This window comes from Lepidochelys kempii, chromosome 25 (genome assembly GCF_965140285.1).
Source record: "Lepidochelys kempii isolate rLepKem1 chromosome 25, rLepKem1.hap1, whole genome shotgun sequence".
Classification (NCBI taxonomy): domain Eukaryota; kingdom Metazoa; phylum Chordata; order Testudines; family Cheloniidae; genus Lepidochelys; species Lepidochelys kempii.
This window is the reverse complement of record NC_136404.1, coordinates 7218229-7243974: the sequence shown is the minus strand read 5'-3', so window position 1 is coordinate 7243974 and position 25746 is coordinate 7218229. Positions and strand designations below refer to the sequence as shown.

General features: G+C 59.1%; 1 protein-coding gene across 1 annotated transcript in view; it reads right to left on the bottom strand.

Moving 5' to 3' along the window:
- UNC13A (unc-13 homolog A) overlaps positions 1-25746 on the bottom strand; it is a 122489-nt gene that overhangs the window by 6991 nt on the left and 89752 nt on the right. The window contains exons 31-43 of the mRNA XM_078850628.1: positions 25317-25400; positions 23294-23371; positions 22798-22886; positions 21680-21832; positions 20545-20668; positions 16760-16765; positions 13665-13703; positions 11830-11859; positions 9482-9538; positions 8938-9018; positions 8440-8587; positions 1088-1180; positions 581-740 (exon numbers count right to left, since the gene is read on the bottom strand). Of these exons, the coding sequence (XP_078706754.1) occupies positions 581-740; positions 1088-1180; positions 8440-8587; positions 8938-9018; positions 9482-9538; positions 11830-11859; positions 13665-13703; positions 16760-16765; positions 20545-20668; positions 21680-21832; positions 22798-22886; positions 23294-23371; positions 25317-25400 (1142 nt within the window). The remainder of the gene's footprint in view (positions 1-580; positions 741-1087; positions 1181-8439; positions 8588-8937; positions 9019-9481; positions 9539-11829; positions 11860-13664; positions 13704-16759; positions 16766-20544; positions 20669-21679; positions 21833-22797; positions 22887-23293; positions 23372-25316; positions 25401-25746) is intronic.

Here is a 25746-nt window from a genome sequence, read left to right as displayed (position 1 = left end):
CCTTGGAGCTAGGAAGCAGAGCCTCATGGGAGCCCCAGCCGTGGTGCCTCATGGGAGCTGTAGTTCATGCACCCATTCTCTTCTATAGGTGTGGCTCCCCGCCTGGACTCCGTCTCCCATGGCGTACCATGGGCGGTGGTGTGTCATGGGAGATGGAGAATCTCAGGGTTGGAAGGGATCTCAGGAGGTCACCTAGACCAACCCCCTGCCCCAACTTTTGCCCCAGATCCCTAAACGGCCCCCTCAAGGATTGAACTCACAACACTGGGTCTAGCAGGCCAATGCTCAAGCCACTGAGCTATCCCTCCCCCAACCGTTTTTTGTGAAAAATTTCATTTAGTCAAAACCCCAATTCTCCATCAAAAATCATCTTACAGGGAACATTTTTGACCAGCCCTAGGTTGCACTTTGAACAGCTTTCCCCCCCAGTGCATCAGCTGACTCAGAGAGATGCACAGACATCACTGAATCACCACTGCTCACGTGCAGTTCATTTTCCACTGCAAATCCCTGCCCTGCTTCGCTCATAAGAGATGATGGACGGGGGGAGGCAACTGAAACCCATGTCAAAGCCACTCACAACTGGAAGCTTTCGTTGTATTTGGGGGCCCAGCTGTTGTTCTTGGACTTCGTGGCAAATTTCCTCTTCTTGTCACTGAGATGGGGCCCAATGATGTTGACCTCGATGAAGGGCCGGAAGATGCCCGATGTTTGCCACTTGAGGTCATTAGCAGCCACGACTGCGAGAAAGGAAAGGGTGCATCAGCTGGTAGCTTGGGGCCGTGGGGAGGATGGGGGGCACTGGGAGGGCTAGTGGGAAGAGTGCAGCCCAGACCAGGCAGTGCTGGCTGCTCCTAGCCTTTGGCAACCGAAAGTTCAATTGCTGAAACATTGTGACCACAGGAGACTCACTCCTGCCCATCTCCCAACAACCCTGGCGGCAGGGCAACATCCTGGGCCAGCCAGGTAGGGCTATTGAAGAGGTTCGGGCATGTGCATGTCCCCAAAGAGCCGGGAGGGTATCCCTGGCCTCCTGCCTCCCTCCCTGTGCTCAGAGCACGGGGCACGCCCCATGCCGGGCACCAACCTTTGACGGTGACTTTGTGTTCCCCGGTGCCAGGGTGAGTGAAGAGCTCTATGTGGATCGACACCTCCCCGACTGGGTCATCCACGCCAGATCCTGCGCCGCAATGGCAAGGCAAGCTGTGAGCCCCCCCTCCAGCCAAGCACACATGGCAGACCAAGTTGGGCCCACCCTGCTGGAGGAATCAGGTCACTAGCTTGGGCTGAGCACCTCAAAGGCAGAGAGGAGACAACTGCTCATGGATGTCATCCCCCCGTCCCCCCCCCGACATGTTCAGCAGCGTTTTCCTGTTCCCTTTCCCACCCAGAGCCAGCATGAGACGGCCCGGGGGCTGTGGAGAGCCAGCTGCAGCCTTCCCCTTGCTCTGAGCAGGGCCCCGGTGAAAGGAGCATGATGGTTGTCCCATTGCCCCCTGGCCCATGGAAAGTGTTTCCTTTCCCTTCCCTAGGGCGGTCCCCTGAGACGCACTACACCCACTATGGGCCTGGTGTTCCACCCACACCGGGGCAATCGAGCAATTCCAGAGCCGGCACTGGCTCTGTACTAGTTTAAGTGAGCTCGACTCTGACCCGGACACCTTAGACCCTTCAACTACCCATTGATGACAGAACAAGGAGCAATGGTCTCAAGCTGCAGTGGGGAAGGTCTGGGCTGGACATTAGGAAACACTGTTTTATTAGGAATCATAGAATATCAGGGTTGGAAGGGACCTCAGGAGGTCATCTAGTCCAACCCCCTGCTCAAAGCAGGACCGATCCCCAATTAAATCATCCCAGCCAGGGCTTTGTCAAGCCTGACCTTAAAAACCTCTAAGGAAGGAGATTCTACCACCTCCCTAGGTAACGCATTCCAGTGTTTCACCACCCTCCTAGTGAAAAAGTTTTTCCTAATATCCAACCTAAACCTCCCCCACTGCAACTTGAGACTGTTACTCCTTGTCCTGTCCTCTTCCACCGCTGAGAATAGTCTAGAACCATTCTCTCTGGAACCACCTCTCGGGTAGTTGAAAGCAGCTATCAAATCCCCCCTCATTCTTCTCTTCTGCAGACTAAACAATCCCAGTTCCCTCAGCCTCTCCTCATAACTCATGTGTTCCAGACCCCTAATCATTTTTGTTGCCCTTCGCTGGACTCTCTCCAATTTATCCACATCCTTCTTGTGGTGGTGAAGCCCTGGAATGCGTTACCTAGGGAGGTGGTGGAATCTCCTTCCTTAGAAGTTTTTAAGGTCAGGCTTGACAAAGCCCTGGCTGGGGTGATTTAGTTGGGGATTGGTCCTGCTTTGAGCAGGGGGTGGGACTAGATGACCTCCTGAGGTCCCTTCCAACCCCGAGATTCTCTGATTCTATTGAGTAAAGGAGGAAACAGCTGCCCAGAAACAGTGCGGCCTAGTGGGCTAAGACTAGGCTGGGAGGCAGGCGCTCAGCGTCCTAGGCCTGGCTCCATCACCCTCCCGTGAGAGTCCCTTTGGCCTACAGCCCCAAAGGGGTTGAGGGGCCAAGCTCCCAGCCCCTTTGAGGAGCTGGGCTCTCCCCTCGCATGGTCGGCGTCTTTGTGGCATGTCACCGGCTAACCCGGGGCCTGGATCGTGCCCAGCACAACGTGAGGCTGCTTTTGGGTTGCACGTTTAGGCGCCATGGCCAAGTTCTACCCAGCAAGGCCGTGGCAGAACCAGGCCTAGAACGCAGGAGCCCTGACCCCCCCCCCCGGCCCACGTCCCTGCTCTGCTGTGCAGCTCCAGACACCCAGGCAGCCCTGCGCCTGTGCCAGGCCAGCCCGCGTAGGAAGCGTCACCCTGCCAATGCATTCGGAATGACGTGCAGGAGCCAGGAGGGGGGATTCATGGCTCTTTTCGCCATGAACCGAAGAGAACGGCAGGGCCCAAGCTAATTGCAGTAACAAAATTGCTCAGTTATTGAGCCATAATTCACAGGTGGCAGCTCATGGCTTTGGGGAAGGGCCCGGCCAGGCTTTAGACCCTGTAGTCCATCCGGGGGCAGAGGCTGGGCCTCTGGGCAGGACCGTGCATGAGGCTGAGTGACGGCCAATTACCACCCGTTTTGTTCTTTTCTAATGAGTCCCTGGGAAGCGACTCGACTTTGGCAGCAGGCAGGTTGGGCTCAGCGAGGGAGGCTGCTACATCCCCACCTGCTGCGTGGTGCCCAGGAGTGGAGGAGGCTGCCCACGGGCACGGGGGGGGGGGGGGGGGGGGGCTCCTGTCCCAGAGAGCTACCAGGGGCGAGCCCCGCTAAGGACACCCAGGCAGCCCCGGAGTCAGAGTGCCCTGCCTGGGGCAGACGCTGACAGCTCTGCTGAGCTGTGGGGAGCAGGGGGGAGAGTCTTATGGGCTCCGCAGAGCCTCCCCGCCCATCATATTTCACCGGGACCTGCTTGGAGCCATCAGCCCAGAGCCCACCTGATTTCTGGCAGCAGCGTCTCCTTGATAGCCAGAATGCCACAGTCACAGACTAGCAGCGCACAAGCCCACGTGACCTGAGCCCACCAGCACCTCCCCAGCCCAGCCCCCAGCTCCCCCACCCTATCCTACCCCCTGAAGGCTGACCCCCCACCCCGCCTTACCCCACAGGCAAATCCTGACCCGCAAGACGGTTCACAGTCCAGACAGGGTTCCCTGGGGCTCTGCATGCAGGTGGGGGGGACGGGGAGGGGAGAGAGGATGGGAGCAGGTGCATGATGAACAATTCAGTCCAACTGAGGGTGGGGGCGGGGGTAAGACATTTAAACGGTGGGTGGGCGGAATCTTCCAAACCATCATGGAAAACAGCCCCGGCCGGAGAAGGAAAGGCTAACGTCCTCTTGTGCAGGGCTTGAGTCAGACAAGCAAAGACCATGGATCGCAGAGCAGGAGTCCCTCGCCAGCCCCAGCAGCCGGCTTTTAGCCAATCATGGCTGGGCTCTGAGTCGGGGGATGGGGAAGGACACCCAAAGGTCCCTCCCACCAGGGATTAGGGTGAACTACTGCTGGATAGGGGGGCATTAGGCCTGGGCTTCTACTGACTTGCCCGGGTTGGTGACTTTCGGTGGGGAGGGTGTGACGAAGTGGGACTGTTCTCAGTGTTTCTTCTGAACAGTGTGGGGGGTGCCTCAGTTTCCCCTGTGCAGTTCTTAAGTATCTAGGGGGTGGGGTAAGGGTATATGATCACTGCAGAGCCCTAGAGGGCAGCTGTGTGCAGGGGTCTGGACACAGAGAATGGCCAACACTCTGTTTCCTGGCAACTGATGGCCTGGGCCCTTCCCACTGCAAGGTGAGAGCTAAAGGGTTGGAGAACAAAGGAATCAGGTGACCTCCTGGCCCGGGAAAGGGACAAAGCCCAGAGGAGGAGGGGCTGGCGAGAGTTTCAGTTTGGGGCTGGCTGGGGACATGGAGTGAAGGGCAGACGTGGTTGTCTGGCTCACTGCCCCCCAAAATGGACCCAGCTGAGGGGTCCTGTTCTCTGCACCTACAAGCTCTGGTTTAGACCATGTTCCTGTGGTATAATAAACCTCTGTTTTACTGGCTGGCTGAGAGTCACGTCTGACTGTGGAGTTGGGGGGCAGGACCCTCTGGCTTCCCCAGGAGCCGCGCCTGAGCGGACTCGCTGTGGGAAGCACATGGAGGGGCAGAGGATGCTGAATGCTCCAAGGTCAGACCCAGGAAGGTAGAAGCCGTGTGAGCTGTGTGTCCTGCAGACAGGCTGCTCCCAGAGAGGAGACTTCCCCAGAGTCTTGCCTGGCTTCATAGGGAGCAATTCCAGAGCATCACCCAGGGAGTCCATGACAGGGGGCACCAGAAAGAGGGGAGCAGTGAGACAGCCTTTGAGGGGGCATGTGCGGGGGTCTGCACTGAAGGCCCCCCCCATTGTTGGGGAAGGGGTCAAAGTCTCAGCCTCTATCCCATGCAGCCATGTTGCCCATATACCCAGTGTGTGCACTGGGACCTGTAACCTAAAGGCCAAATGGGTGTGTGGTAGAGGATAATAGCCTACTACTGCTAATGGCTACCAGAGCTCCTCCTGTAGTGCAGAGGTTTGTTCTGCCGCACTGAAGTGGCTCGATTCAAATGACTGTAGTGTACGGGAGGTGGCTGGTGCATACAGCTCCATCTCAAAGGTGGAGGTGATGGGACCGGGCCCCACTGCTGCTCCAAAGGGGGTGGGGGGCTGGGGTGAGGGGGAAACTCTCTGGATCCATAGCCTTTGGCCCCTGCGTGGCTAAACTCATGTCTCTTTTTCTTTTCCCTCCAGAGCTGCACCAAACTAAAACAATATCCCCCCGGAGTCACATGCTGAGACTCGCTCAGTCCATAATCCGAGGGAGGGAGGAGTGATCATCTCTGTGCTCAGTGCAAGCATGGAAAACACAAAACGCAGTGACCCCTGCACCAGGCTGAATGGCACTAACACACGAGGGCTGGAATGCAAGTGGCAGGGCCAAGCTGCATGGGGGGGAAGGGGGGGCGAGGGGATGGGGCAGCCCCACCCCCGCATTCGGATGCACTCTTAAGGTGGACAGGACTTATTTGCACCTGGAGCAAGGCTAGTAAGAGTCTCCGTGAGGCTGGTGAGCCGCTGGCCGCAACTGGGCCCCCTCGGCTCTCTTTGGAGCCCAGTGTTCAAAGGCCGAGGCTGGGCTGGCTCGGATTTCCACCTCCCCCACCCTGCCCCGGGGTCCCCAAAGGTTTGGAGGCAGGCAGCTGCTTTGCTGAGGCTCAGCAGCGGGAGGGAGCTCTCGGCTCTTTGCTGCAGCCGTCTCATCGTGGGGGCGGGGGGAACCTCAGCCGGCTCCCCGTCATTTCCCACCCACTTGTGAGTGCTGTGAATGCCTGCACCGTGGGAGAGGGGGTCTGGCAGAGGCAGAATAAGACCGAGCCCTTGGGTCCCTGGGATCAACGCCCAGTGACCTAGATTCACAGGCCCAAAGAGACCCCTGTGATCAGAGCACAGGCCTTAGAATGTTACCCACGGATTCCTGCATCCAGCCCATAGCTTGTGGTTGAGCTAGAGATCTTAGCCAAAGACCCCCAGTCTAGGGGTACAGACTCCAAGCGAATCCCTTGGTAGGCCGTTCCCGTGGTTAATGACCCTCCCTGGGGCCACTTCAGCAGTGAGCCAGTGAGAAACACCAGGGCTGGGTGTAGCCCTCAGTTAGTGGGCAAATCCGCCCACTTCAATAGGGCAAGTGCCGACTGAAGGCCAACTCTCATCGAGTAAGGTGCCTTGGAGCCTCTGGGCCTAGGAGTCTAGCCAGTGGCCAAGAAGGGATGACTTGGGGGGAGAGGAATTGGGAAGAAGTGCCCATTTGTGGGGCCGAGGCAGGTTAGGGGTCTGGCTGGAAAGAAAGACACAACCACCTCCTCTCTCCCCATCCCCAGTCGCTTTTAGAGCAGGCATTCCCCAGCCCTGAATGAACAGGCCCCCCGTAAGCCACACGACACCCCCTCCCCATCCTCCCAGCTCTCCAGGCCTTTGCGCCCCGATCGGGGTTGGAGGGACTGTTACTAGCTCTGGCCGGTTGGAGGTGGGGTGCTCAGGATGGGTGCATCAGGGTTCGGAAGTGTTAGACGTACCCTTCTCAGGATAAATTTCTTCACTAAGGGTAAACCTAATACCTTTTCCACCATGGACTAGTAAAAAGGTAAACGAGAAAGAGAGAGAGACACAGAGAGAGAAAGAGAGAGAGAGACACACACACACACACAGAGAGACAGAGCACGTGTAAGGGAAGGCAAAGGGAAACATTGAAAAATAGGGAGGAAAAACAACAGAGAAAGAGATCAGATCTCGCAGACAGGTGCCGGCTTCAGCTAGAGAATCCAAAACAAGACGTTACAGCGACATTGTGTTAGACAGCGGGGGGGAAAAAGGGGGTGTGCTGGGAGCCGGATGCTTCCAGGAGGATGGTTTGAGCAATCTGGGGCCAGCGTCAGCTGGGGTCCCCCGTGGACAACAGCGATTTAGGGTCTGGAATTTGCCAGCAGGCGTGGGCATCGCACTGCCTGGGAGGGGGCTTTTTTCGCTGCATTGTTACTCCAGGATCCCTGGTGCTTTCATACAGGTTGTTACTGCCGGCTGGGGGCTAATTAGCACCAATTGGGAGGGTGGGTCTGTGGCCTCCTGTCCCACTAGCAGTGGAATCCCACAGTCCACCACCAGTACCGAGTCACTAGAGCCCTGTGGATGTACATGGCCCTTGCCAAGGGGGAGCGGGCAGCATTACCATCTCCCAGCACAGCCTCTTCTGCACCCCCCGCTCGGCCACCAGACGGGAGGCACAGACAGGACAAACTCCCCACTATGCCTGCCAGGGCTCCACCCGACCCCTGCAGTGCCTGGCCGGTGCCCACGCGCACACACTGGAGGGCCTGCCTGCGCCGTCCAGCACTGAACCGGTTAATTCCTTCTGCTGTCTGGAGAGTCCCTGACTCGGTTTCCCCTCCCGCAGTGGTCCGGACCAGGGGGAGCTCCCTGTGCTAACCTGAAGAGGAACAGGCCTGGATGCGAGGCAGGAACCAGTGCTGGCAGCTGTGGCCTAGGGGGAGCGGCATGTGGAGGGTTAACCCCTTCCAAGCTGGGCCCTGCACACGGGGTCCATCCCCCAGTGCTCCTGGGGCACGCTGAGAATTTTATTTAAACATTTTTGGAAGTGGCCAGTGAGTTGGGGCACCCGGAGGGAGGCACCTGGAGCCTGATTTTTGGGGGTGCTGGTGGCCCGTAACATCAAAGGGAGCTGGGGGGCTCCGTGCCTCTGACAATCAGGCACCAGGCTGAGCTTCCAAAAGCTGCGGCACCAAAACCAGTGGCCACCTTGGGAAGGCCCCCTCCTGCCCCAGCGATGCCCCGGCTGTTGGCTCCCCTGGGCCTGGAGCCCGGGAGTGCAGGACCCAGCCAGCACAGCTGCTATTCCTGGGCGTCCTGCAGGATCCCTTTGCATGCACCCCAGATTCCCCTGCTGCGTGTGCTCCATAGGTGCATATAGCAGTTATAACAGGGGCCAGGCTGCTGGCCTGGGGGCTCTCGGCCCCTTTCCCTAGCAGTGCCAGGGCCCCACCACCAATGCCCCCTGCCCACCAACTCTCCAGCACCCAGGCAGGGCAGCGGAAGGGCTGATGCCCCACTGGGGTTAGAGTCCTGTTTCACTGCTACCCGAGGAACAGCAGGATACACCCCCAGCAGGTGCGCTCCCCACAGACATGCCCAGCACGCCGAGTGGGGTTCGCTGGGCTGGCCCAGTGCCCCCATCCTGGATGCACCCAGGACATTAGGTGGACGTACCCAGGACACCAGTCAAACAAGTGGGCGCAGCGGCTGTGGCAGCCCTTGGCGGGGGCTGCGCAAAGGGGGCCGTGGGGTCTCTTACCCTGAGATGACTGAGTCTGCACGAAGGTTTTGATGAGCAGGTCGGTGGCCTGCGTGTACAGAGACAGGGCATAGCGCAGCGATTGCAGGTCGGGGCTCTTCTCCAGGAAGGTCTTCTTCAGCCCCACTCCTCCGGCATGGAAATATTGCTGAGGGGGAGACAGAGGAGACCGGGTGAGAAGGGAGCCATGTGGGGGTTCAGGGAATGGTGGGCATGGCTGGACAGCTACTCAAGGAGCCAGCATGGTGGGCAATCTGCTGTGGGCACAGTCCCAGGATATCCCAGCAGGGAGGTCTCCGCTTCTCGCTCGTGCCATGGTGCTGTCGTGGGCGGATGGGAAATCCTGCTGCAGTTCCCTGGCTGGATGGTGCGGACACCTCTTCTGTCTCCACTCCCAGAGAAGGGGGGCTTCGACAGACTGCATTTATCCCACCCTTTAGCAGGAGGGAAAGGTGGGCAGGCAGCCGACCAGGTGCAGGGGAGACGGCACGGATTTACCTTGATGGTGTCCAGGGCCAGCTCCACAACGGCACACTGCTTGGGGGTCAGGCTCTTGGCCTCCTCGCGCACCATGTGGTCCTGAAACCAGCAAGTTACTCAGTTAGAGCCAGGGCTGTACCATGCCAGTTCCCAGGATAGTGCACCTGCCTCCCCCCCTGCCAAGCTGGGGTGACAGGTGCCTGATGTCTCTCAATTACTATACCAGGTCCTTTTCATAGGATCATAGAATATCAGGGTTGGAAGGGACCTCAGGACGTCATCTAGTCCAATCCCCAATTTTTGCCCCAGATCCCTAAATGGCCCCCTCAAAGATTGAGCTCAACCCTGGGTTTAGCAGGCCAGTAGCTCAAACCACTGAGCTATCCCTCCCCTTAATTAGCCTGGTTTCTTGCTTTATATTAACGATGTCTCTGACAAGCTAAAGAGACTTCCAGGTGCTACTGCTTATATTCCAGCATTACAATAACTGGCTAATTGACCTCTGGGGAGGAGCAGCCTCACCCAGAGATTAAATATACCGGTGCTGTCCCATTCCTTTTACCTTCAGTTTGGACAGCTGCCCCAGCTCCTTGGCCGCATTGAAGATCATCTGGGTGCCCTGCAGTGCACAAGAAAGAGAACAAAAGGCGAAGAGGCTTGAAAGCGATTCTTCCCCATGCTAGCTGACCGTGCAGGGCCCACCCCCAGTCACTAGTGCTGGGAGGAGAGACCGCCTGGCAGGGGATTGCAGGGCAGTGCAGGGGAGGGACAATACTAGGGTATAAAATGGCGGGGGGATGTGTACGAATAGTGCCCTGTGGGTTTCCCTGAATTAATTTCACCAGATCCCCCTGCCGTGACGCACTTGAGCAACCAAGGGGCCTGGGGCTCCACCCGGCAGACGGACCAGCCGGCATGTGAAAAAATGGACTCCCCTATATTTGTACCAAGGAAGCAGCGAGTTGGCAGCTCTCTGCCTGGCAGGGTCCCCAGGCCCCAACCGCTGCTGGATAGCCATGGAGATGTTTGTGACTCACGCAGGCTGATGTTAACGAACACCCTCGGAGCATCAGTCCAAATGATTTGTGGGGGTACGTGTGCAGCACCCCTCCTCCCGCTGGGCTTGGAGAGTGGAAGTGCTTGACTTCCCTCCACTGCACACGGTTCCGGCTTCATGAGGGCTGCTCCCCTTCCTACTCCCACTGCAGCTGTGTGACTCTGGGGAGGAGCTCCCAGAGGGTGCATTGGCCTAACCCCAGCCAGAGCTAAGCCATGACTGACTCTCTGGTTACAAAGCAGCAGCTGCTCTCCCTTTGGCCCGTGCAGGCCCTTGTGACCTGGCCCTGATGGCTGCACTGGCCAGGAATGGCTCTGGGCAGGAGGGGTGGAGTCCTTCCTCCCTGACCTGCAGTTTGCTGCTGGAATTTTCAAAGGGGACCTAAGAGACAAGCCCTAGCCCCCCCCCCCCCCCCGATGGCTCCCCAGGGCAGAGTGGGAGCCGGGGCCACTTGCTCCCCTTCCGCTCCGACTGGCCTACAAGGTGCCTTTCAGCCTCCCAGCAAGTCTGAGTCAAGATCTGACCCCTGCTCCCTTCTGCCGCAGGATCCCCACCCCGGGCCCTGATTCTGACGTGCATGAGTCCAATGTTCACGCTTAACCCCCTGGGACCAAACCGTGGGGCTCAGGGTGGGGGCAGGGGAGGTCAGAGAGACAGTCTGACACCCACCTTGCTTCCCCCCCTCCCCTCCATCCCCACAGAGAAACGAGCCAGAGAGCAAAAGAAGAGAGGACGTTTTAACAGGAAAGGAGCGAGAGAGCGGGTGACACAGGGCAGAGACACACAGGAGCTGGGAGGCGACACACAGGTGACAGGTTCCAGCCTAGAGGAGGAAGGTCCAGCTTGCTGAGCTTTCAGGGACCAGCCTGGGTCCCCGGGGAGCCCTAAGGGGCACTCGGTGGCCATGTGATGCTCACGCCTCTGAGCGTCCTTCTAGCCTCCCTGACAGCCGTTCTGCTGTACGGGTTCCCGCTGCCCGGCAGCTGCTGCAGTGCCACCTTGGAGAGGGCACCCCTTGGCCACGCGCTGGTCGACAGGTTCACCGGAGCTGGGGCTCGTAAAAGCTGACACCCCTTGGGGAGGGGTATCTCACAGGGGAAAGGTCACCCTTCCCGCAGTGCCCCTTTCAAAGGGCTGCTCCCAGGCCCAGCCAGGCCTGGGGTGAATCAGGCTGTGGCCTGCCCATGGTGGGGTGGGGAGGCGAAGTCACTGCCCTCGGGCCCAGCTCACCGTCTGCAGGGCCCCCCATGGAGCAGCTGAAGGAATGGCAATGCTGCAACCACCCTAGGGCCTCATGGAGCCCTTTGCTCCCACCAGTGACCGACAAACCCAGCTGCCCCTGCAATGGGCCCTGTCCCACGCCACAGTGGGGCGGACTAGGGCACAGCCGGAAAGTGGCCGCACAGTGAGTCAAAGCCAGGAATGACTCCTGACCCCAAGTCCCTTGCTCTAACCACTAGGCCTAGTCCCTCCCAGAACCAGGCAAGAACCCAGGTGTCCTGACCCCCAGACCCCTGCTCTAACCACTAGGCCCCACTCCCTTCGGCAGGGTTTGGATTGCTGGGCGAGCAGGGCCCAGCCCTGCCTACACACCCGGCCCCAGTCAGGAATGGTTCCTTAGCCCTTGTCAGCAGAAGGGCTGCCAGGAGCCCTTCCTGTGCTGGCCTCAAAGCCCAGCCCGCGCCCCCGCATGCAGGCAGGCCAGCGAGCTGAGCCCCAGTCAGCAGCGAGATCGAGGAGACACAGCCCTGGGGAGCACAGGGTGGGGCAGGGGGTGAGAAAACAACAGCAAGAGGCACAGAGGAGAGAGAGAGCAAAAACCGAGCAGGCTTAGAATCAAAGAGTCTCCTTACATCTGTGTGACTGGGCAGCTTCACCCTGCTCTGGAGAGAGAACAGCATTGGATATAGTTATCACCGTCAGCAAACCGACCCGGCCGAGGATGGACCCGCCCCCCTGGAGCACCTCACCAGGGCCAAGCCCACTAGCCCGAGCGGGATCGGACCCTGGGTCCGCTCCTCTGGCCAGCTAGGCGCAGAAAGAGTTGGGCCCAATTCTTTGCTGGGGTAAATTGGTGCTGTTTTTGTTGGCGCCGGTGCACACCAGCAGAGGATCTGGCCCATTGTGCTCACTGAGCTTTGTTCCACCCCCACAAATGGCGCCACTGGCTGCTTGCAGACTTCAGGAAATACCTGTGATGAGTCCACCAGTTCTCATGCAGCTCCACCTGCAAGAGTGTGCTGGGAGCTCTCCCTGCCTTCCCAGGTGGCGGCTGCAGGAGGAAGTCTACCCTAATCCCCATCACAGGTATTATGGGGCTCCGTTTGCCTTCCTGGGATGAGTAGGGGGAAGCTCCTGAATGATGATACCCTTCCAGGGTCTCCAAGCCCTTTACAATGCACTAATCCACCAACCTCTCACTACTTGTAGCCTTGTTTTACTACTGGGGAAACTGAGGCACACAGCAAGGCAGTGGCTTGCTCAAAATCACATGGCAAATCAGTGGCAGAGCCCAGGAGTCCTGGCCTCCTGCTGCTTCTGTCCACAGCACAGTCGAAGGTTTCTGGACACTCCACAGAGCCAACGAAGAGCTGCGCCCATGGGCAGTGGTTCTGTCACTCACTCTAGGGTGCTGGCTAGCCAGGGTTGCTGCTCTTTAGACAAAACCCATTGCAGGTGGGCAGGTTTGGAGGACCTGGATTTCTGTGCCCACCTGGAGTGGACACTTCTTGGCATCTGCTCCCGTGCATGGCGGAGTCCCACAGGACTCCTGCCTGCCTCACCTTGACGGTACAGGCCACTTTGCAGGAGCAGCCCCTGGCTAGCTGGCGTCAGGAGCAGAAAGGCTCCCCCACACCTCAATATGGCATCAAATAGCTCCTCTGCCACACACACACACACAATTGCCTTGCCTGCCACGCCGGCAGATCGGTCCCTGCCCGGGCGGGTGCCGCCGGGCTCTCTGGAGGTGAACCAGCCCTGGCATTCCGTAGAGGATGGGCTTTGCTGCCTTTCCCCCAAAGCACCAGGGTTCCTCATTCTCCACTACCTGGGGCCATGGCCGGGCGGCTCTGTCCCCTCTCTAATCATAGGGGCCAGACCATAAAATCCACAGGAAGGGTAGGGCTGGGCTGTGGTACAGCCATGCAGACGCCTTGCTGCTCATTCCTGGCAAACCGTCCTCGAGGGCCTGCTAGAGCCGCGGCTGGGCCGTCCCCACTGCGGCTCATCTGACCTGCAGCAGACCCGGTTCCCGGCACGCACCTGCTCTGCTCCAGCTCCCGGGCGCCAGTCTCCCCAGGCCACGGGCAAGACACCGCCTCCCCAGCCTGGACGCCACATGCATGGGTATCCCCAGCACTCCCAATATACACAGACGCACCACAAACCCCCCCCCCCCGCTAAACACCTACACGTGTAACTGCTCATGCACACATACATCCCCGGGCAATACAGACCCAGACAACACAACACACAACTACACCTCTGTACGACAACACACACACACACACAGTGCATATCCAGACGACACAACATGTGAAGCACAACACCCGGGTCCCCGGGCAATAGGCAGCCGGGTCTGTCTCTGCTCGCTGTACTGAGCAGGGCTAGCAGATTGATTTGAGTGGGGGGTGGGGGACAATACATGGCTAGCACAGACAGTCAAAGAAGCCAGAGGGCTAGTTACCTTCTCTGTCCCCTTGCCGTGTTTTCTCAAGAGCGTCCCCTGCAGAAACAACGTCAGAAGTTGATCAATGGTCCAGAGAGGTGTGAGTGTGCCGGGGTGTGTGTTTGTGTGTGATCATTCGCTGGAGGGGAAGGATGCACTAACTGACCCCCCCTCCCCACGCTCCCCACATCCTCCTTCCCTTGCAGACTGGGGGGCTTTGGCAGCTGGGGATGCAAAAGGGGAGGGACTGCCATAGGAGGCGGTATGGCTGCGTCTCGCAACCTTCCCGTCCTGGGCTAGTCTCAGTCCTCACCTATGACCGTGATGGTGGGGGTGTGTCTGTGTGTGTGTGTAGGGGGGCTCAGGCACCTCACTGGCAATCCGCAGGGGAAGCCTAGCACTCGTTGAATCCCAGGCAGCTTGGCAGGGCGGCTGCGCATTCTCGCCCCCAAAACCTTGGCCGGATGGGCACGGATTGGCCTTGAAATGGGCCAGGCCCCTGCCCTGGGAGCCCAGCTGGTGTCTGCCCAAAGGGGCCCTTCCCTGCAGTGACAATACCTTGCACGTCACTTGGCCATAAGGCGGTCAGGCTCCTAACTCTGAGGGATTCACAGCACGAGGTCAGGCCCCAGGTGCCAGACTCTGCCCCGCCCCCTGCTGCTCGGGGAGGCTGACGGGTCTGCGGGCGGAGTGGATCGGGGGGGCACATCCCACCTGCCCGCTAGGCCTCTCCCACTTTGGACCCCTGGAGGTGAACGTGGCATTGGAGACAGCAGGGCAACAGTGTTGAGTGATGCTGCTTTTACAGCCAGCTAAAAAGGAGGAGAGGAGGCAGTGGGCACAGCTGGTAAAGGGGGGGGCGTGCCCGTTCCCAGCAAAGGGGGGTGCTTTAGGAGTGTCCTTCGAAAGGGGTTTCACAGCATGGCTGGGATTATGCAAGACACCACAGCTGAGCTGGGGGAGCAGAGAGCCAGCAGTGGGATGAATGGGGGGTGGGTGGGCATCCAGAAAGGACAAAAATCCCCAGGCGGGATGGGGGCCTGGGAATCCACTGCTGTACAGACAGGTGGGGGGAGCCAGAGAAGCCAAGCAGCAGCGGTCACATCGCTCTGCCCTGAGCAGCCTGCCCGGGAGGAGGGGACACAAGCCGAAGGCTGCCTGCACTAGGCATTCTTCTCTCTGGAGATCCCTAGCGGAAAGCAGGCCACGCTGTAGGACAGGTACCGCCTGTGGGCCTCCACTCGGGGTCTTCAGCGAGCCAGCTACCCATGCTACCCATCGCATGCAAAGCTCGTCTTCCTACCCTAGCGAAGGCGAGCCCCAGAGGGACGATGGTGAGTCGCTTGGACACAAGGGCATCCCCTTTAAAGAGCTGGAGTGTCGGGGGAAGGATCAGCCCCGCACCGGCACCGTCTCCTCAGCAGCTGAACGGCTAACGCCACAATTCGGGAGGAACCGCTAAAAACGCCAAGGGGTCTCCACCCGCTGGTGCTGCCTCGCCAGGGAGCACTAGGCTCCGTGTCCCGAACTGGGCCGGATCCCACACAGCAGGGACTAAACCTGAATAAGCGTCTCAAACTCCAGCGGAAACAAAAGGGGGAAGGGGGGAATGCAGCATGGCAGGTGGCCAACAGGGCGGGCGAAAAAGCTGTATAGTCACAAACCAATAGGAAGGGAATTAAAATGCCTGACACTGAACAGAGCCTTTGCTAGTAGCACTTCTGACTCGCTAGCAAGCCCCGTACACTCACCACCATTACATTACAGCTCCCACTTCCCCATGTGACGGGGCTGTGCACTGAGCGAGCGGCAGAGCTGAGGATGGAACCCAGGAGTCCCGGCTCCAAGTCCCCTGTTCTAAACACGTGAGGCCATTGCCTGTGAAATGGAAGAACTGACAGTGCCCTTTGAACAGGCTCCGATGACAGAAAAGCGAGGTGCTGGGCCTTGTGAACAGCTGCTCAAAGTACAAATGCATGTAGGGCACCTATTTAAGCGCACTTGATTCACGCTCCGTGATCCTTCGTTCAGTAATAACCCCTAGGAGGGGCCTTGCGTTTCCATTCAGACGCAGCTCAGTCTCATCACCCACCTAGGGAAACCGAGGCACAGGGAGGGGCAGTGTCTTGCCCAAGGCCAAACGGACAGTCAGTGGCAGAGCGGGGAAGAGCTGCCAGGAAAGCCTGGTTCTCACTCCCACGCTCTGAGCAGCAACCTAGGCCTGGGCCAGCCTGGCAGAACTAAGCAGCAGAGCCTGGTTTGCTAGCTATTGAAACACGCTGCTACTCTTTTGCCTTCCCCACACACCCTGGGCCAGGAAACACAGAGGGATTTCACACAGCCGCTCCCCACACCCCATCCCACTCCGTGCTGCTCTAAACACCAGCTGGACTGCAACCCTGCAGTGCCCAGGGCCCCCAGGTTCAAGGTCCCCCCCCCAGCCCTCTCTGCATCGCCCCAGTCCCCAGATTCACCCACTTCTCCTAAAGGACAGAGACCAGAGACACGGGTTGCTAGCTGAGAGTGCTGGGCTTCAGGAGTGTCACCAAACGGGCGTCACGCCAAGACCCAGAAGAGGAAGGAAAGGGCTCTTTGTTAGGAGTTGCAGGACAGTCCCTTAAATAAAGATGGGCTGTTGCTGGGCTGCTTGGGCCAGGGAGGGAACCAGCCACTAAGCCCCAGTGCAGCACACAGGAAAGAAAGCCCCCAAAGCCCCCACCAAGGGGCGTGCGGGCACGAGAATGCAGGTCCCATCTTGGCCTCCAATACTAGGGCACCAGCCGGTCTGAGGGAGCTGTCCCTAAAAGGACTCCACATCTCTTCCTTCCACCCCCTTCTCCCCACCACATTGTCCCCCGACCGGATCCAGCCACGGTGAGTTTCCGCGGCGCTGCCTGGCCCCTGGGAGACAGGCTCGCCCTACAGATCGGGGCACAGGCGGTGGATGAGGAGCAGCTGAGCAACGGGGGGGACAGAGGTGGGGTCACTCGGGGAGGGAGCGGAGCGGGGGCGGGGAGGGGGCATGGGCAGCCACACAAGACAATAACCGGCTGAGATCGGAACCGACACACAGCAGACAGACAGACAGACAGACAGGGAGCTGCCGTACTTACAATCATCTGCCATTGTGAGGGGAGCGGAACAATTGGAGAGAACAACCGTCACATGAGTGCCCGCCTGCCTTCCTGCCTCCCCTTTTCCCCCTGGCCAGCCTCACCACCACCACCACCGGGCCCACTGCCCCCATGCACCCCCAGGAATAACCCCCGGCAGACCCAGAGCTCCAGGGCGCAAGGGGCTGAGCTGGGGGGATCCCCGGTGACGGGGACTCTGGTGAGGGGGGATCCCTGGTGAAGGGGATGTTCTCAACCTCACAATAAAGATCTATGAACAAAGGAAAACACCAAGCAATCTAACCCCCTGTGAGGCCTTTTGAATCAATGGTGCCAAAGGCAGAACCCCCTGCTCCCCAAGGAGATAAGCCTGTGGCCATGGGCAAAATCCTTCTCTACTGCTCAGAAGCTGTAACTAACAATGGCTGAATCACCACCTTTCATTCTAAAAATGCCCAACACTTGTCTTAAACGACCATTGCCATGCAGGGCTCACTCAGTGCTGGAATGCAGCACGGCAGCTGTTTAGCAGCGCACGGCAATGCTACGCAAGGTGTGGTCAGGACGTGAAGAATTTCAGATCCAAGTGAAAGTGCAATGGGGAATCACCTACGCCGAAACGCAGCAGCGTCCTGGGGTGAATCCCCATGGGCTTCCAAAATGCACCCTGAGAAGCGACCTCCAGCAGGACAGGCCTCCTTGGCCTCCCACCGATCAACACTGACCTCCACCCACCACCACTCCCTGCACAATTCGGGGGCTGTCTTTCCGGTCCCCCAGACGCAGACGGAGCAAGCCGAGCTCTGTTTAGCTGTGACAAAAGAACGGGCTGCAGTGCCAGAGCAGACAGCCTGCTTAGTTCCAGGGCGGCTGAGCTAAATGCGGGCGAGGCTGACTCACGGCTGGGCCGCCGCGTGGCAGCGGAAAGCATCCTCTGATGCTGCGTGGAGGAGATTCCATGGCATTCTGCTGTCTGGGTTCCTGTGACTCATGGCACGGAGCTGTCAGGTCTCTGATCAAGTTTAAAGGGCCCCTCAAAATATGCCCGCCATCAGCTAGCTGGTGAGAGAGCTCCCTACACTGCAACAGTGGCAGCGGGGCTGTAGGAGTGACTCAGGAGTGGCAGACAGCAGCCGGCTGGAATGCCAGAACACTCCTCCCAGAGGGATTGGTGCATCTGTTTGCCTGGGCAGATCTCCCTGGGGAGCAGCTGTTAGCCCCCGCGACAGGCTCCCCAGGAGTGAAAATCTCCCATTGTCTGGGACACTAAAGCTAGACTAGGAAATTCCCATGCAAAAAGCTTCATTAAAGTTAAGTGGATGGGCCAGCAGCCTTCTCAGGAAACCTCAGCAGCATGTTTCCATTGAAGGGGAAACCCGCCCAAATCCTGTAGAAGGCCTGGAAATTCAAAGGCAAAGCTCCGGTCAAATGGGGCAGTAGGCCCGGTCCCTCTGGAGTCTCTGGCCTCAGTTCTCAGTCACTGCACTTGGGATCAGGAGGGAGGAGGAATTAAGGGGACTTTAAGCCATCTTTGCACTTCGGGGGGAAGTTCAGGGGCTTGTCCAGCCCCTGGGGTTCATTAGAGCAGCTCGGCGGTGTCTCCTGACGCTCTGCTTCCCACGGCCCTGGGAAGCAACGTCCGGGCTGGAGGAAAGCGTTCCCCGATTGTGCCCCCAATCCATCCCTTGCCCCAGGGCTGTGAGCATGGCCTACTCCAGGGGCATCTCCAGGGGCTCTTTATACCTACCTTATGGGCCCTTTATGCAATACGTGGAGAACCTCAGAAATCCCCCTGCAAATGTCCCCCTGTGACATTATTGACAAAATCTGTAACTGTATAGATCCGATGAAGTGAGCTGCAGCTCACGAAAGCTCATGCTCAAATAAATTTGTTAGTCTCTAAGGTGCCACAAGTCCTCCTTTTCTTTTTGCGGATACAGACTAACACGGCTGCTACTCTGAAACCTGGTCTAGATCACTGTTGCAACCACTGTTATATATTTGCAGCACATATTGTACAAAGGTTGTTGTGTGAGGTGTCTATGGGAAGGTTATGATTGGCTGGTTATAATTATGCTATCTGTATATATGTATCATTTTGCAGTTGAAGTTATGAATATTGGCTCTATACTGTCTGTATTTCAAACTTATGCTGTGCTTCTGGGTGACACCCCAGACAAGCTGGTGTCAGCTCTGCCTAGCCTGCTGGATGGCCCATTAAGGACTATCAGCTATACAATGACCCATTGAGAGAAGGCAGATACGCCTTGTGACTCAGCCAGGTATGCCGGGACTTGCCCATGTGACTCCAAACTCCATTTTGCTGTAATTTTCCACAGTAAGAACAGAGAGGGGCTCTTACACCTGGAAAAGACTATAAAAGACTGCTGCGGCTCCTCCATCTGGTCTTCAATCCTACTTCGTACGTCTGGAGGGGCTTTGCTACAGACGGAAGCTCTACACAAAGGACTGAATGACCCATCCCAGGTGTGGACGTTCTCCAGAGACTTGATTTGAACCTGTCATTTATTCCATCACTGCTACAAGCCTGCACCAAGAACTTTGCCATTCCTGTATGTCATTGATTCCATTTAACCAATTCTAGCTCTCGTCTCTATCTTTTTCCTTTTATGAATAAACCGTTAGATTTTAGATTCTAAAGGACTGGCAACAGCGTGATTTGTGGGTAAGATCTGATTTGTCTATTGACCTGGGTCTGGGGCTTGGTCCTTTGGGATTGGGAGAATCATTTTTCTTTTACTGGGGTATTGGTTTTCATAACCATCTGTCCCCATAACGAGGGGCACTGGTGGTGATACTGGGAAACTGGAGTGTCGAAGAGAATTGCTTATGTGACTTGTGGTTAGCCAGTGGGGTAAAACCAAAGTCTTCTCTGGCTGGCTGGTTTGGTTTGCCTTGGTGTGCAAAGGAACCCCAACCTTGGGCTGTAACTGCCCTGCTTGAAGCAATTTGTCCTGAATTGGCACTCTCAGTTGGGTCCCACCAGAACCAGCCTCATTACATGCCCCCGTCCCCTTTCCTTCCCCACCCTCACCCTCCCACCCAGAGACAACCCAACCCGATGTTCTCTCCCCCACGCCCTCTGCCTACCTCGCAGAGAGGCCGATGCCCAGAAGCGGCAACAGATGCTAAGAGGAGCCCCCTTTGCCCTAAGCAGCATGTGCAGCTCTTGGAGAGGAGACAAAGTCCTTCCCTTGCCAGGGAGCCGTGCTCAGGACACACCTGCCCAGTGCTTGTGCTCAGGAGGCAGATCAGGGTGCTCCCCTGCCTGGCACCCCACACTTAGAGGAAGGGGGGCACCACGGTTCTGCTTCTGCTGCTGAAGTGGGAGGCCCGACTTCCTGACTCCATGTGCCATGGCACTCCATGCCCTCGCTGGGCACGCTGGGCCGGGGCAGAGGGGTGAGGTGGAGACACGCTTCTCCAGCCAGACCCTTACTCCCAGGCGTTGTTCGGGGAATGTAAACGCTGGGGGAGTTCCCCCCCCCACACCAGAGTGATCTGGAAACGTCCTGGGCAGGGCAGGGGGGAGCTGAGCCCCTCATTCCCTGATTGAGCTCTGGAGCTAGAGAGCTCAAGCACGCTCTGGATGAAGCTCCGCCCCGCTAAGTGCTCGATGCCCAGGCTCACGCGGTGCCAGGGCTCCAGAGCAGACCGCTTCCAGCTGAGCTTCCGCCATGGAGAGCCCAGAGCCCAGGGGAGGGTCCCCACGTGTCCCTCCCTCCCTGCCCACCATGTCCTGACTCCCGCCCCCGGGGGCTCACCGTCTGGTCGGTGAGCGGCGGGAGGACGATGGTCTTCTCCATGGTGTTCATCACCAGCTTCCAGAGCTCCTTCAACACACGCTTCAGCACCGTCTTCTCGCAGATCTTGGCAAAGAGAGCCAGGCTGGGAACAGAGGCGGGGAGGGAGAGGATGGACTTGGGTTCTGGGCATGCCACCCACCCCCCATACAGAGCCCCCCCCACACACAGAGTCCCTACACTCACACACACAGACACACAGCCCCTACACATCACTACACACTCACACACACACACAATGTCCCTACAAACATACACACAAAATGCACCCCCCCATGCTCTCCAGGACTCTCCCATAGGAGCCCCCCCATACTCCAACACCCTCAGCCTGCATGGGCTGGTCCTGGTGCTCCGGGCCCTGCTCCCCCCTGCCAGCTGCCGGCCATATCTGACTCCTGTGCTCTGCACTGACAGCTCCTTCCCTCCCCTGGCGGCCGAGGGCCCACCCCAGCCACCCGAACCCCGGTGTCCCCATCCTCTGGGCAGTGCTAGTCGTCACAGGGCTCTGTGTAACCCAGGGAGCAAAAGCAGCACCCGACACGGGCTCGGCCTTTTGCCAGGCTGAGGTCATGGGGATTAAAGGAACACGCGGCCCGCGGCTGGCCGCAGAGCGCCCCACGGGGGCAGAGGGCTCACCTCGGGGCACAGGGGGGAGGCAACCGGGGCAAAGCAGGGAGGACATGCCCGGGGCAGAGAGAGGCTGTGCCCTGGGGACAGCAGGGACTGGGTGGGCACAGGGCTCGGGGTGCAGGGAGGGATCCTGTCGCTCACGAGAGCCACCGCTGGGCCCAGCAGAGCACCCCTGGGCCGGGGGAAGCCACGGAGCGCTGGACACTGCCCACTGAGCGCCACGCCTTACCCTGCGCAGGCCTCTGGGCACAGCGGCCTAGGCACCCCGCTGATCACAGGGCACAGGACCTTCCCCCGCAGGGCCCCCTCCCCTGCAGTGCCCTGCCCCCCTCAGTGCCCTCCTCAGCCCCGCTCCCCCACTGTGCCCTCCTCATTCCCCCACCCCACATGCCCTTCCCAGCCCCAGCCCCCCTGCGGAGCCCCCAGTGCCCCTCCCCGCAGTGCCCCCCAAGCCCCCTGCACTCACTTGCTGTCCAGAAGGTCCATGATGGGCTGAAGGACGTTGTCGGCGTCCTGAGCGACGCTGCTGCAGGCGCTGGCGGGGACATTCCCGGTGCCCTTCACCTGGCTCAGGATGTCGCCCATCTGCTTCACGCACTCCTCGATGTGAGGCTGGAAACTGGGTGCCACAGGGGGCAGGCAGCTCCGTGAGCAGGGCAGGGAGCCCTTCCCCATGGCCCAGGAACACCCTGCTCCACTGGTTTTGGGGAATCCGCCCTCCCCACAGCCCTGCCAGCTCCAGGGACCCCGAGCCCTGCACACTAGTTCCTGGGACCCCCCATCCCAGCACAAACTGGTTACTGGGGGCCCCCCATCCCTGCACACTAGTTCCTGGGACCCCCCATCCCAGCACAAACTGGTTACTGGGGGCCCCCCATCCCTGTACACTAGTTCCTGGGACCCCCCATCCCAGCACACACTGGTTACTGGGGGCCCCCCATCCCTGCACACTAGTTCCTGGGCCCCCCCATCCCAGCACACACTAGTTCCTGGGCCCCCCCATCCCTGCAGCCTCTGGGGACCCCCTCATCCCTGCCCACTCTGGTGCCCAGGACTCTCCCAGCCCTTCAGGCTCCAGGGACCCCCCACCCTGGAACACTAGTTCCTAGGAACCCCATCCCAGCACACACTGGTTACTGGGGCCCCTCCATCCCTGCACACTGGTTCCTGGGACCCCCATCCCAGCACACTGGTTCCTGGGACCCCCCATCCCTGCAGCCTCTGGGGACCCCCTCATCCCTGCCCACTCTGGTGCCCAGGACTCTCCCAGCCCTTCAGGCTCCAGGGACCCCCCACCCTGGAACACTAGTTCCTAGGAACCCCATCCCAGCACACACTGGTTACTGGGGCCCCTCCATCCCTGCACACTGGTTCCTGGGACCCCCATCCCAGCACACTGGTTCCTGGGACCCCCATCCCTGCAGGCTCCCCCCAACTCCTGCAGCCCCAAACCCGACCGTGACCCTCGGGGCTCATCCCCAGAATCACCATACAAGGAGCCTCCTTCCAAACAGGAGCAGAGCCTGACCCTGTGCTTTGCATCCGACGATTGATACCCCTCCCCCCGCCCTCTCCCCAGCGCACCTGGTGGCAAAAACTCCGCTGAGCTCATCCAAGCCGCTGTTGAGTTTTGCCTGCAGCTCCGTCAGGGTGTCGCTGGCCTCGGCGTCCAGCTGCAGGGGGACGTGCCTGGTTAACAGATGCTGCCCCTCTGCGGGCAGCGCTGGACACTCGGGGGCCCATGGTCCCCAGAATACTCCCAGAATGCCCTGAGAAGCAAGGGCCGAGTCTGTCTTGGGTGGAAGCTGGCCTGAAAGCCGGACGGGGACAGAAGCTGGCCACGGGTCGCTGGGTCTCTCACAGCACCGCAAGACGGCACTGCTGCCCAGGGGCCAGGAGACAGGGGCCAATGCAGTGCCGTGCCCTGGGGGCCAGCGGCACCCCGCTGGGGGTGGGAGATCCCACCAGACTGGGACGTACCACTGCAGAGCCTCACTATGGGGCCAGCGTCTGGAAACGTCGGGGCACACCCCGTACAGGGGTCCAGCTGCAGGAGCGAGTGGGGCACCCCGGTACAAACCTCCTTCCCCCCCATGGCTTCAAACATCTTCTCCAGCTGGACACGGAGCTGCTGGATGTTGTTCATCAGGATACAGGGCTAGAGGGGGACCAGAGGGAGAGGCGGTTAGTGCAGGACGCTCACACCCTACTGGCTGCGATCACAGCAGTGGGGAACGCAGCAACAGCCAGACCGGCTCAGACCCAAGGCCCAGCTCGCTGGGTCCTGTCGCTGTCACTGGCCTGGCCAGCAGGCATGGTGGGGTAGGCTGCCCCACATCTGATCTCTGGGTCTCTAGTAGTTAGAGCCTGGCTGAAGCCCTGGAGCATTCATCACCCCGCCCCCCACCAGCCAACACTTGTGCTATTGTTAACTATGAAACCTTGGGCCAGTGGCTGCATTCCTGAGCCTGGGGGATTTTGCAGCCCAGGTGGGTGGGGACCTCCCCCATCTCCTTAGCTCACATTAGAGATGCGGGGCAGAGAGGTCACGGCTCAGCTGCCCCCATTGAGGGATCTATAGCCACATTAGTCACCTGGCTAAGTGGCCATATGCCAGAGACACTGAGCCCTCTCAGTGCTCATTGATTTCACTGGGGGTTGGGGTGCTCAGCACCTGGAGACCTTGCTGCAGGATTTAGGGGCCCAGCAGAAGGCCTCCAAACTTCAGAGCAAGAGCTGGAGAGTCAGCCACAGAGCAGGGGGCAGATGGAGATCTCCCAATTCCCAGAGCTGGTGGGCGGGAAGGCTCGGGAATCCTGACCCGGGGTGTGAGTACACGGGTGGCGGGAGGGCAGGGGAGGTGGAGCGGTCAGCGTGGGAGCGTTTTCCAGAAGAGGTTTCTCAGGCCACGTGACTCGATGTGAGGGAGGAGGGGAGGGGCTCCGGCCTGAGCCAGCAGCTCCGTCTCCATTCACAGGAGCCCCCAAACTCCACATCCCCAGCTGCCCAGGCTCGCCTTATGGCGTGGGTGTGACACACACAGGAGAGGCCGGTGCTCCCCGGTCATGATAGCAAGGCACCCAGGCCTGGATTTACCAGCTCTCTGGCCCTGCATGGAAACTCCAGGGGCTTGCTGGCCGGGGGGCAGGGTCCTGGGTGTGGGTCAGCGTCACTGCTCCACCCATTCGGCTGGCTGACAGCCTGGCATTTTAGACACTGAGCCAAATCCACCCCGTGCTGAACTCTAGCGAAGCCAATGGAGTTACGCCACAGGGTGAATTTGGCCTGTTGGACCGAGTATGCAGGTGGGATCTATCTGCCACCCAGCTGGCCTGACAGCGGTGCCTTTAAACCCCCAAAGCCTGCTCTGAGCTGGTGGCAGGTCTGCCAGTTCCATCCGAGTCCGTGGAGTGACTCCGGGTATGACTCTCCTCTCATTTACCCTAGCTTTACATCACTGAACTCAATGGACACTGCGGCAAGGACTCCTGCTTTACACCAGCTTCAGCAGGAGAAATGGGCCCTCCCATATCTAGAGACCTCTTTGCGGGATTAAAGGGAGCGTGTCTCATGAGTGAGGAACAGGGCTGCCTCGTGACGCCTTTGTACGCCAGTGCATGGGAATGAGGGTGTGACACACCTGCTTGTGTGGGGGTTGGATGGGTGTGTAAGCACGCATCAGTGTGTCCTGTGTACCCACACAGCTGGGACCTGGGTGCGGATCTAGAGCTCCCCAGACTCTGGCGGGGTTTGGATAGGATGGGCTTTGGTTCTGCCCACGGTAGAGACAGGCTGCCACGTTCAGAACCCCATGTGCATCCAAAGTGTCCCAGGGGTTTGGATCCAGCCTGGCAGAATCACTCCTGGGAACGGGTGCCCCAGAGTCACATAAGACCCAAGAGCAGCTTGCAAATAGCAGAGACGGGGCCTTTCAAGGCAACCAACAGAGAACAGAGAGGAGAAGAGGAAGGGTACAGAGGAGACTGGCGCTAATTGCTTCCAGGGGGGATCTGGTGGCATCGGTGGCATGGAGACACTGCGACAGAGAGTGGCCCCGCCAATCGGAAAGCAAGAGAGCAAGGCAGGAGGAGGGGATACGTCACCACTTTCTCCTTCTCCTTGGAGCAGTACAAAGCGAAATCCTTGGAGATGATTTCGGCGTATTGCAGCAGCACGTTGCTGATGGTCTGCAGGCAGGAATGGCCAGGCCAGGCCGGGGGCGGAGCAGAGCGAGCCGGGAGAGCCGGAGGGGGCAAAGGAAGGCAAGGCAAGAGAAAAGGAAAGGAACGAGACTGTGAAATCCAGGTTTGGTCTGAAATAAAGTGCCCGGGGATTGCTTTGGGCCTACGAAGCTGCAGATTGAACTCCAGGAAACAAAAAGGCCCCCGTTGTGCGTCAGCGCTATGCACAGGTGTGACTGTCGGGATGGGGGGCATTTCAATGGGGATGCTGCCACCCCCCCATTCCCACTTTTGGCCCCCCACAACTTTTTGTTATACAAGACCTGAATTAACCCTATAAAATCCCGTTCCC